This window comes from Herpailurus yagouaroundi, unplaced genomic scaffold (genome assembly GCF_014898765.1).
Source record: "Herpailurus yagouaroundi ecotype Mexico unplaced genomic scaffold, PumYag 182, whole genome shotgun sequence".
NCBI lineage: Eukaryota > Metazoa > Chordata > Mammalia > Carnivora > Felidae > Herpailurus > Herpailurus yagouaroundi.
The window spans coordinates 8,144,008-8,156,665 of NW_024412413.1; the positions used below are offsets into that span (position 1 = coordinate 8,144,008).

At 40.2% G+C, this 12,658-nt stretch overlaps 1 protein-coding gene across 2 annotated transcripts in view; it reads left to right on the plus strand.

Moving 5' to 3' along the window:
• The window catches only part of SLC25A17 (solute carrier family 25 member 17), a 47,965-nt gene extending 39,432 nt beyond the window's left edge, over positions 1–8,533 (plus strand). For both annotated transcript variants that reach the window (XM_040490741.1, XM_040490740.1), the window contains 5 exons: positions 1,288–1,404; positions 3,283–3,428; positions 3,514–3,609; positions 5,717–5,799; positions 7,717–8,533. In XM_040490741.1, coding sequence (XP_040346675.1) covers positions 1,288–1,404; positions 3,283–3,428; positions 3,514–3,609; positions 5,717–5,799; positions 7,717–7,864 — 590 coding nt within the window. In that variant the 3' untranslated portion in view covers positions 7,865–8,533. The remainder of the gene's footprint in view (positions 1–1,287; positions 1,405–3,282; positions 3,429–3,513; positions 3,610–5,716; positions 5,800–7,716) is intronic.
• The last annotated feature ends 4,125 nt before the right edge of the window (positions 8,534–12,658 follow it).

Genomic DNA, 12,658 nt, shown 5'->3' on the forward strand with positions numbered 1-12,658 from the left:
GGCTCTGGGCTGATGGCTCAGAGCCTGGAGCCTGTTTCCGATTCTGTGTCTCCCTCTCTCTCTGCCCCTCCCCCGTTCATGCTCTGTCTCTCTCTGTCCCAAAAATAAATAAATGTTGAAAAAAAAATTTAAAAAAAGAAAGGGGTAACAAAATGTCTCTCTTTAGCAACTGTATACAGCAAATGAAAAAATTGGACTTGAATCTCTTGGCTGTTTCCTCAAGCTTGTCTTTAGTTAGACTGTGTTTTCTGAATAGTGTGTTTTGAGATTCCTTAAATCAAAACATTCTTTCTCCTGTTGTATTTAAATGACTTTAGTAAAAGTAGATTTCTCTTCCTTAGGATTTTGCCTCTTGGTTCCTCAGAGCATGGCTAGAGCCAGACAGCTTTATGTGTGGTTGTTTGCTGAATTTGTTCATTGGTTCATTTGTTCAACATTTATTTAACAAATATTTATAAAGTATCTACTATGTGTCAGGCACTTTGTTACAACTCTATCTGGTATTTTTTTTAAATCATTCCAGGACTGATGAGGAATATTTTAAAATTTCAAGATGGTGTTAACTTGGGATCATGTGTTTTCAAAAAAGAAGCACCTGGCTCATTGTATTGTTCCACTCTGAGGCAACTTTGGGGGGCCAAGACCCCCATCCTTAAGCTTGTAAGGATCGCGATGCTTGCGGAGCTGTTTCAGGTGTTTTGTGGTGGTTCATAACTACTGCTTGCTGCCTGCCTATCCTAATTCCCTAAGTGATGAGGAACTCTTCTGTGAGCCTCTATCTAGTCCCTGGTGAAGCTCTTTCAAATGTCACCACTTTCTCCCACCTGTCACCCATTGTACCAAATCCATACTCACTTAAAACCATGTAAGCTACTTACGTGAGAGTTGTAAGTTGTGTGTTTTATCAGATATTGTCATGGACTTAGCATGTGATCAATAAGCCTTCTGTTATTTTAAAAATGTACATAAGGCTAGATCAAAATTGCTGCTTTGGATGCTCTACAAATTGACAAATAGATCACGTCCTGTTATACAAGTGAGGAAACTTGCTCTTTTCACGTGGAAAGTGTTGCTGCCAGCCAGTTTGCTATCTGCAAGGCTTCTGAATTGCTTCTAACAGTAGTGGCTTGTGTTGTACCCTGTCACAGAGACACGCCTTACCTCAGGTCTCCTAGTAGGTCAGTGGCAGAAGTAGAAATGAAACATTGGTACATAGATGTAAGGTAAGACAGCAAAGCTTGAAAGGTTACATTTTGCTTTCCCTTTGTCTCCTCTTTCTTTTGGAAGGTGTGGTGAATGTGTTGCTAACAACTCCACTCTGGGTGGTAAACACCAGACTGAAGCTGCAAGGGGCAAAATTTAGGAATGAAGACATTGTACCAACCAACTACAAAGGTATTATTGGTAAGTGTTTCTTGGGTAAGTTCCTATTTAAGGAGTTTCTTTTCTCTATGTGGAATTTATTGCCTCCATAATGCTGCCTATCCGAGAGCCTCAAATCTTGACATCTAACAGTGAGCATTTGTTTAGCTCATGTGTCTGTGGATTGACAAGAATTTGACTCGTTGAGGCTGGGGCCAGCCTGCACATATTCTTCTCTTGGTGATGGCAGAAGCACAGGAGGACACGTCCAGTCGTACAAGGATATTTCCAGCCCCTGTTCACAACTTGTTTGCTAACGTCCTTTTGGCCAAAGCACATCTCATGGCCAAACCCAAAGTCAGGGGCTAGAGAAGTATACTGTTGTTACATGGACTATTGGTGGAAAGGGGTAAATATTTCTAAAAAATAATCTACACTGTTGTGGTTTTTATTGTTGTTGTTGTTTTTTAGTGTTGTCTTTGGATAAAACTATCTTATTAATATCTGATGACTTTGAGCTTAATAGTACTACATAACCTGGTTCTCCTTTCCCATGTTTCCATCTTTGTAATGAGAACAGTAGTTTCCTTATTAGTCAGATCCTATATAATGGACCCAGGGAGCTATCTCTTGTTGTCCTGGACTTTGCTATGAAACACATAGGGTATCAGTTCACAATTCTCTGTAATATAGAGTTCCCAATGGTGGTGGTGGTGGTGGAGGTGGTTATTACTTAGGAAAACCTGACTTTCTTTCTTTCTTTTTTTTTTTTAATTTATGCATTTATTTTAATTTTATTTTTTACTATTTTTTAATTTACATCCAAATTAGTTAGCATGTAGTGCAACAATGATTTCAGGAGTAGATTCCTTAGTGCCCCTTGCCCATTTAGCCCATCCCCCCTCCCACAACACCTCCCGTAACCCTAGGTTTGTTCTCCATATTTATAAATCTCTTCTGTTTTGTCCCCCTCCCTGTTTTTATATTATTTTTGCTTCCCTTCCCTTATGTTCATCTGTTCTGTGTCTTAAAGTCCTCATATTAGTGAAATCATATGATGTTTGTCTTTCTCTGACTGACTAATTTCGTTCAGCATAATATCCTCTAGTTCCATCCACATAGTTGCAAGTGGCAAGATGTCATTCTTTTTGATTGCCCGGTAATACTCCATTGTATATATATATATATACCACATCTTCTTTATCTATTCATCCATCGATGGACATGTGGGCTCTTTCCATACTTTGGCTATTGTTGATTGTGCTGCCATAAACATGGTGCATGTGTCCCTTCGAAACAGCACACCTATATCCCGTAGATAAAGGACTAATAGTGCAATTGCTGGGTCGTAGGGTAGTTCTGTTTTTAGTTTTTTGAGGAACTCCCATACTGTTTTCCAGAGTGGCTGCACCAGCTTGCATTCCCAGAAAACTTGACTTTGTAATGCCAGATTGTCAGGTAGAGTTATCTATGATTTAAGTTGGTGTCTCAATAATCTGGTGACTGTCAGTGTCCAATGATTATCAAAAAGTAGTTAACTGATGAGGTTGCCCCCAGAATATCATTGCAAGAAGGAAATTAAAAAAAAATTTTTTTTTCAACGTTTATTTATTTTTGGGACAGAGAGAGACAGAGCATGAACGGGGGAGGGGCAGAGAGAGAGAGGGAGACACAGAATCGGAAACAGGCTCCAGGCTCTGAGCCACCAGCCCAGAGCCCGATGCGGGGCTCGAACTCCCGGACCGCGAGATCGTGACCTGGCTGAAGTCGGACGCTTAACCGACTGCGCCACCCAGGCGCCCCAGGAAGGAAATTTTAATAGAACCAGTATGATTTGTGTTCTGGGTACATTTGAACAAAATTCACATTGTGTTGTCCGGTTAGGGGATTGTCCTCAAAAGTCCTTGATTTCTTGCCTAGACGCTTTTCACCAGATCATTCGAGACGAAGGAATCTTGGCTTTATGGAATGGCACATTTCCTTCTTTGCTGTTGGTCTTCAATCCTGCCATCCAGTTCATGTTCTATGAAGGTTTAAAACGGCAACTTCTAAAGAAACGAATGAAGGTAATCCCTGATTGTGAAAGCAGCAAATAATCTCAGACATTGTCTTATTTGCATTGATGTGGTTTGTTCTTTTTTCGCTTTCCAGCTTTCTTCTTTGGATGTGTTCATCATTGGTGCAATATCCAAAGCGATTGCTACCACAGTCACTTATCCCATGCAGACGGTACAGTCAATTCTGAGGGTGAGTGCTGGGGTTCTCCCTGCATCTAATCAAACAACGTTCTAAAATATGTGGTGTCTCAGGGTGCCTGGGTGGCTCAGTTAAGCATCCGACTTTCGCCCAGGTCACAATCTCGCGGTTTGTGGTTCGAGCCCTGCTTTGGGCTCTGTGCTGACAGCTCAGAGCCTGGAGCCTACTTCGGATTCTGTGTCTCCCTCTCTCTCTGCCCCTTCCCCACTCATGCTCTGTCTGTCTGTCTGTCTCTCAAGAATAAATAAACATTTAAAAAAATTTTTTTAAATAAATAAAATATAGGGGTGCCTGGGTGGCTCAGTCGGTTGGGTGGCCGACTTCGGCTCAGGTCATGATCTCGCGGTCCATGAGTTCGAGCCCCACATCGGGCTCTGTGCTGACAGCTTGGAGCCTGGAACCTGTTTCAGATTCTGTGTCTCCCTCTCTCTGACCCTCCCCCGTTCATGCTCTGTCTCTCTCTGTCTCAAAAATAAATAAACGTTAAAAAAATAATAAATTTAAAAAATAAAATAAAATAAAATATATGATTTCTCTGTTTAAAACAGTGTTAACAAAGCAATTAAGTAGTCAGTTGGTAGGCTGGAGCATTCCTTATGCATTTTTTCATTTGTTTGATATATTGCCCGCTAGGCTGGCTGTCACTTGGTTTCCTGTTTGGTTTGGAACAAAGATTATATTTGTAATTTCCAGTTAACATAGTGTCTCAGAAAACCCAAATGTGGGGCAAATTTCTTTAACAACCTTGGGAAAGTATAAGTTTGTTTCCTTCTCATGAAAGGTGATTTGGTTAGGTTAATCTTTAAAAAATCAGAAGTTGATTCCTTTAGTTCATTCAGGAGGAATTAATGATTTCGTTTTTCTGAAGAGCTTTCAAATTTCTGTTTTTTTCATTCAATTATTTAATGCCCACTCTGTGTGAGGAGCTGGCTACACATGGTGAATAAAAATCCTAATCCCTGCCCTCCTGGAGGTAACAGAGGAAAGAATGAACCAATAAATAAGCAGAATCAATAGGTTGTTATAAATTGAGAAAAGAGCTATCTAGGAAGTGAACTGCATTCTGAGATTTAGTGGAGGGGGGCATGGTGCAGATGTTCTTAGATGGGATGATTGAAGATGACTGGGCTCCTCTGAGGAGGCATGTATCAAAATCAAGACTTAAAAGAACCTAAGGATCCAGGTATCAAAGAGCATTCTAGGTAGAGGGAACATGTTGTGCTAAGAGCTTGGTGAATATTGGGAAATGAAAGGCTACTGTGGCTGGAGAGTGGGCTCCGGATGAGATTAGGAAAGTAGCAGGGAAGCCTATAAGTGAGGATTCTAGATTTTATTCTCACCTGAGTGGGAAGCTTTTGAAGGCCTTTTAGCTAGGGAGTGGTGTGATCTGATTTACAATTCGAGAAGATTCCTCTGGTTCTTCTGTGGTGAATTGGTCATAGGGTTAAGAGATAAGGGTGGGAGGGCAATCAGGAGGCCATTTCCATAGTACAGGTAAGAGGTGATGGTGGTCTACACTGAGGTGGTAGCAGAGGAGAGGAGAGAGAAGACATGGACAGATTCACAATCAGTTTTAGAGAAAAAAAATTCAAAGTATTTATGGTAGATAAAATGTGGGTGATAGTGAAAGTATTTCAGTTCAAAAATTTATTACCTTCTGTTAGAAGTATTTCTACTGATGTGCTATTTTTAAATTGATACTTAATACAAGGAATTCAGCATCTAAATAAATGTGTTTTGATACTTTTACAGTGTAAACATGTAACGTGAAGAGCTTAGACTGAAGAGGTTCTGATTTGTGGTTATCAGAACTTTTAAAGGACTGGAGGGCAAACCATACCATCAGTATCTAAATCTTCATTGTGGGCATGTTTGTTTTCTTTTGAGGTAGAATTTTCCCATAATTCTCTATAAAGTGAAAATTCTCATGCTTGATTCATTGAAAAATATTTCTTATTTTCACTTATTTTATTGAAAAAGAGAAGATTCATGAAATCTACATAGTAATTGGATATTTTTATTACTGTATACTATAAGACCTTACTCAAACATAATTTCCTCTGCAAGTAGAAATTGATCTTTTTTTCTTCTTCCCCAGTTTGGACACCACAGACTAAACCCAGAAAACAGAACATTGGGAAGTCTTCGGAATGTTCTCTATCTTCTTCACCAACGAGTAAAGTGAGCTTTGTAAATGCTTCACATTCTGTCCTGTCTTTCAACAGCCATCTCTGCCAGGGAGTAGCTAATTCTGCTTAACTTGCATTACTGCCTTGGCAGTGGTAGCCTAGAAACCTCTTCTTGCATGTTGTGCTCAGACATTTCTCATTTTAGGGGCTTAGTGCAGTATGATAGCGTTTGGAGAAGTTACAGAAAAAGTTCAAGTCTTTATTCTTTGTTACTTAGAAATATACAGGACTCCTGTAGAGAGGGAAGCCTCCTATAATCTAATGTAGAGACTGTTCTGCCCTAGTAGTGCTGTCATCAGTGGTATATCCTGTGACTTCTCTTGTAGATACAAATAAACAGATATTATAGAGCAGTAGTCATAGTGAGAGAAGGAGGGGGTAGTAGGAAGAGTAAGAGTAATTATCATAATGATGACGACCGTGATGATGATGATAAGAGTAGCTAACATTTTGAGTGTTTGCTTTGCAGCAGACCCTGAGCTCCGTGCGTCACGTGGGTAATCTCACTTAATCCTAACAGTAGCCCTGTGAGGCAGGTGCCTTCATCATTTCCCTGAATTCATTTCATTTAAAGAAGCTGACCCTTAGGGATGTCAAATAAGGCAGGGGCCTCCTTTGAAGCAAAAGCTGCCATAACTTTCTGTTCCTAGATGTAAGATATTTTGAAAATAAATAAATTGTAAAAACAGAATACGCTTGGGACACGTGGGTGGTCAGTCAGTTAAGCATCTGGCTTGGACTCAGGTCATGATCTTGCAGTTCATGGGTTCAAGCCCCACAATCAGGCTCTGTGCTGACAGCTCAGAGCCTGGAGCCTGCTTCGGATTCTGTGTCTCCCTCTCTGTCTGTTCCTCCCATGCTCACACTCTGTCGCTTGGGGGGGAAAAATCGTCTAAAAAAATCCAGAATATGCTCGGGATGAAAAAAATCAAAGATAAAGAATTGGTATAAAGTAAAAACTATAAATAATCACCATACCAAGTGTTGGCAAGAATGTGGAGCATCAACAACTTTCCTTGTGCTGCTGGTGGGAAAATGAAATGGTACAATGATCACTTTGGAAAGCAGTTTGCCATTTTCTTCAAAAGTTAAACATAGAACTACCATAGGACCTAGCCATTCTAGTCAATTTATATACCCAAAAGAAGTGAAATATGTCTGCACAAAAACTTTTATACAGATATTAATAGTTTCATTTGTAAGAATCAAAAACTGACAAGAACACAGATGTCCCATCGAGTGAATAGATACACAAATTATATATCTACATAGTGAAATACTGCTCATAAAAAAGAAGGACTCTCTAATGTTGTATACATGCAACAATATGGATCCCAAAATAATTGTGCTGAGTGAAAGAAATCAGACAAAAAATTCGTACTGTATGATTCCACTTATATAAAATTTGGGAAATGCAAATACAATATCCACACACTACCCCACCCCCCCTTATCTACAGTTTCCCTTCCCATGGTTTCAGGTGTCCACAGTCAGCCATGGTATGGAAACAGACGATCTTCCTTCGAACTTATCATCAGAAAGTCGATAGGACCTAGCACCAAGTCCCAATGCCTGTGTCATCCGCCTCACTTCCCCTCAGAACAGAGACGTTATGAGAGAGAGAGAGACCACATTCCCTCAACTGTTATTTCATATATCGTTGTTCTATTTTATTATTAGTTTTTGTTGTTAATCTCTTACTGTGCCTAATTTACAAGTGAAACTTTATGATAGGTGTGTATGTATAGGAAAAAAATAGGGGGTTCAGTGCTCCCCACGGTTTCAGGCGTCCGCTGAGGGTCTTGGAATGGATCCCCCCGGGGCTAAGCGGTGGCGTGCCTCTTTGATGCGAGAGTTGACTTTTGTGAAGAAAACCTTAACTGTTTTTTTCAAACCTCTTTCCTCTCAGGCGGTTTGGAATAATGGGACTCTACAAAGGCCTTGAAGCCAAACTGCTGCAGACAGTCCTCACCGCTGCTCTTATGTTCCTTGTTTACGAGAAACTGACGGCCGCTACCTTCACAGTCATGGGGCTGAAGAACGTACGCAAGCGCTGAGACACCTCGCCCCGCAGAGTGCAGAAGGCTACTCAAGATGTGGGCTTCCCTCCATGCGAAGGGAAGTGATTCTCTTTTTACTCTTGGCTGCCTGCTCCATGAATTTTACCCTCATAGGCTGGAAAAGCATCTAAGGGTAAACATGGAATAGAGCCAGCTGGACCTGTCGACCACTTCATTTTTGTGATGGTTGGCTGAATTTTGTTGGGGAGGTTGGTCTGATGGTCATATGAAAAGAAGACATTATTGAAAACGTAAAAATGAAAGATTGTGGGTGTTTGTTGTTTTTCTTAAAGGGAATGGACTGTTGCTCTCGTGTGTTATCTTTTCCAGTTAAAATCTTTCTTAAATTTACCAGCCGTTCTTTTTCCCTGAACCCCCAGGCTCTAGGAATGTATTTAATACCATGTAATTCTCCTCTTAGGCTTTTGTATGTCTTAATCTTGGTATTTTCCTCACTAAACATACTATGATTGTGCCACAGGCATGACTTTATTTTTGTTGAGCTTTATTCCTCCTCCTTAAGGAAAGGTGTCGTCTTTAGTACATGAGCTGTTTATTTTGTGGGAGAAATGAAAACAATTCATCCCAAATGATTCTCTTATGAAGTATTTGTAAACATCACTTATTCATTAGTACTTGACATAATTAAAAAATATTTATTTTGAATCAGGCTTTTCATTACAAAAGGCTTGAAGTTTTATGTTTTTCCATACAAGCCCCATCAAGTCAAGCCCCAATAAACTGTCAGCACAAAAGACATTTTAAAAAGTTGCCCCTTATTCAAGTATCACATTGGGTTTACAACCAGATGGTAAAAATCATAGAAAAGAGAGAGAGAGCAGACACCTTGTTTAGGCTCTGGAGTATTCTCTTCCTTTACAAAATCCTGGTGAAGGCTGTATATTTTGAGAATAAATGTCTGATTGAGGTGATTTCTATTTGGGAACATCCCTTATAGCCCTCCCACTTGGAGTACCTGCATCGAGCAGCGTCACTGACATCACTCGGGAGCTTGTTGGGCACGTGGACCCAGACCTTCTGAATCATAGTCTACGGTTTAACAAGATCCCTGGGTGGTTCATACGTTAAAGTTTGAGAGACCTTAGAGCCCCTGACTTAACAGAAGCTATGACTGGTTTCAAGGATAGAAACCAAGACAAAGATTTTTCTTAAAGGAAAGTTGGACTAATGCATCAAAACCACCCCTGACAAAACTGAGTGTCCCACACATCACATCCTTTCCTTTCACCTCCTAGCCCGTGTTAAGGCGGTAAGACTTGAATTATGCAGCTAGGAGTGGATTTAGACCTCTCAAGCCACCCAAGGAGGAAACTCTGGTCATTACGTGAACAGCTCTTTGGGCTCCTTTGACTTAGTTTTTGTCCCTATAACCAAACACCACGTTTTTCATGCATGAGTCTGATTCAGCCAGAGTCCAAGAGGAATAATGACATATCTGTGGGCTCTAGTATTTTAGTTCAGTTTTGAAAGTGGAAATTTCTTTCTCTTATTTCCTCTCTGGTTCCTGTGGTAATTTCAAAACATGTGATGATCAAACTCCTAATAACTGAAAGATGGTTGTGTATTCTAGAAAGCAAGAATTAGGAGGGGCTAATAATCTGGGAACTAGACTGAACACTCAACCCCTATTTAAGCCAAAGAATTGAAGACAGAATTGGCCCCTTTACTACATTTCTTTTTTCTTTTTTCCTTTTTTTTGAGAGAGCATGCATGCGTGTGCAGGAGCAGGTGAGGGGCAGAAGGAGAGGGAGAGTCTTAAGCGGACTCCATGCCCAGCATCCCAGCACAGAGCCCAAAGCAGGGCTCCTTTTCACTGACCATGAGATCACGACCTGAGCCAAAATCAAGAGTCAGATGCTTAACTGACTGAGCCACCCAGGCGCCCCCTCCCCCTGCATTACTACTTTTTATTTTACTTTAAGGTTCCTATGTGTCTGGCAGGGCTTGGGTGGGAAGCACAAGACTTATTTTTATACAGGAGAAGAATGATCATAAAGGTGCCATGTGTACTTTTGTTGTCTTAATTATGCAAGTTGCTTTGGAATTTGAATTTTGAGCTCAGGTTGGTATGTTAGAGTAATTTCCAAGTCAAATTATGTAGTTAAATGAGATTTTATGATGTGAAAATCTATTTGATGCTTCTTTTTTCTGATTTTATGAGTGAACAATTTAATATTGAGGTTTTATGCTCCCTGTGGAAGCTTGCGGACTCACCCAGTTTTGTAACCTTTGGTTAATAATAAGTTATTTGAGAAAACTAAGGAGCTGAAGTCTGTACTGTAGAAATGGAAAATTTTTATTTTTGATTGTTTATGCAGTTTCTCTAGAATGTGAGGATAAGAGCCTTTGGGATTATATTAGTGTCACCACAGTGGAAAACTTAATTTCTGTAAGTATTTAATCTGTGTTTTGAAGTGGACACTAATATTTCTACCCTCATCTTAATTTTACTATTAAATTTGAAATGCAGAAATAGGCTTGACCATAAGATCATAAGCAGTGGGAGTTAGAATCTTGGGTTTTATTCCCAGCTCTACCACCGACCAACTAGCAAATTACATCATCTCCTTGAGCTTCAGCTTTTTGATGAGTGGAGGTAATAATATTACCCACTTCAGAGGATCTTTGAGAACTAATGATGTCAGCTAAATCCCTTTATGATCTCGACAGAGGGAAAATCTGAATGAACCATGTGACTGTTCCTGGATTTATGTAGCAGTTTGTCTTCTTCAACCTCAATACTTTCTCATCTTATAATCCCAGTGTCTCTGTGAGGTACAAGGAACAATGTCCCCATTTAATTAACAAGCAAATTGACACAGAACTATCAAATGACTTGCGTGGTTGGAGCCAAAACTAGAGTTGATTTTCCTGCAGTCAAAGATAATGATGTAAAGATTGGGTTCTGGAATTAGACCTAGGTTCAACTCTGGCTCCACTTCTCACCAGCTGTGAGAACAAAGCAATTAACGGGGCGCCTGGGTGGCGCAGTCGGTTAAGCGTCTGACTTCAGCCAGGTCACGATCTCGCGGTCCGTGAGTTCGAGCCCCGCGTCAGGCTCTGGGCTGACGGCTCAGAGCCTGGAGCCTGTTTCCGATTCTGTGTCTCCCTCTCTCTCTGCCCCTCCCCTGTTCATGCTCTGTCTCTCTCTGTCCCAAAAATAAATAAACGTTGAAAAAAAAAATTAAAAAAAAAAAAAAAAGAACAAAGCAATTAGGGAATTTGTATAAAACTTCGTTTCTTTGACTATGAAACGGAGGTCTTGATAAAGCCACCTCAGAGGGTGATTGTGATGATTAAAGAGATCATATATTCAAATTGCTTAGCACAGTGCTTGCCACATGAGAAGAGCTAGATAAATGTTAGAATGACTCATCATAATACGATTATTACTGTTGAGGGGTATGGCTGCTTGATAGATACCACTGCTCGCTGTAGTGAAGTGAGTAGTAAGCACTCTGGGTTTTGAGCCAGACCTGGGTTCAGATTTTCATCTATTACTTAATAGTATCGTGGCCACAGACAGGTCACTTGCTCACCTTTCTGAATCTGTGTCTTCATCTGTCTGATGGAAATGATTACCTCACAAGGCTATAACACATCTTTATATAGATATAGATCTACCTTCTTTAATCTCAGAACAGCTCACAAGACTGAAATATGTATCTGTCTATAGATGGATATACAGAGATAGATGTATCTATCTATAGATAGATACCTTATTTAATCCTTAATCCTCAGAAGAGCCCTGCAAAGTAATACTTTCTCTTGGACAGATGGAGAGATATATGTATGTACATCTGGCACAGTAGATGACATATATATGTGCTTCATAAATGCTGTTTTTTATATTGAGATGTACATAACATTAGTTCCGGGTATACAACATAATGATTCAATATATGTATGTATTGCAAAATGATCACCACAGTAAGTCTAGTTAATGTCTGTTACCAAAACATTCATCAGATAAGTGATGTTTGAACCAAGAAAATCAACTAGGTTTTACTTTGGGGCAGCATTTCCTCTTTCCATTTGTTTGAATTGTGAGCATGTCTTTTCTGGGAGTCTTTCAGTGTACCTCCCCAAAAGAGAAGCCAAATCCAGTAATTTCATGTGTCATTCAGTATTCAGATTAAGTCCCCCAAATATGTATCAGTTAATCAGTAAAATACATACCGGTTCAGTAGCAAAAAGTCACTGGCTAAGTTAATGTCTCATCTTGGCTCTCTAGAAAAGCTAAAGAATAGTGACTTCATGGGGCCAGATGCCACACATCTAAGGAAAGCCCTCCCTCTGAGCAGCTGAATTACTTACCTGGCGATGTTAAATGTCGCAGAATACCAAATATATACAAAGGCTCATTTGTAGGATGTTTACATATGCAGTAAATATAACTGTGACTTGCGGGGTTTTTACCACCATAAGAATGAAAGGGCCTTGGGTTAGTGCTGCTGTTTGGGGGGCAAACTGGTAGCCCCTGAAAAGTAGGTTCAGTGGGACATAGTGGACAAGAAAATAAGTTTTCCATGGGCTGGTCAAGAGAAGGAAAGAAAAAAAATTACTATTTAAAGACAGAAAGTGGAAATGGGAGTCAGTGGAGGGGGGAGACAAGGCACCAATGCCTAGCAGAGCCCTCAGAGAAGGCGCACTAAAAAATGGGTGACAGGCACATAGACTTGGCAGTAAACTGTGGAACCTAGTAAATGAGGTCCAGTCTGTGATGAAGTGAAAAGGGAAAGAAACCCTGGTTTGAAAATGGGCAATGGA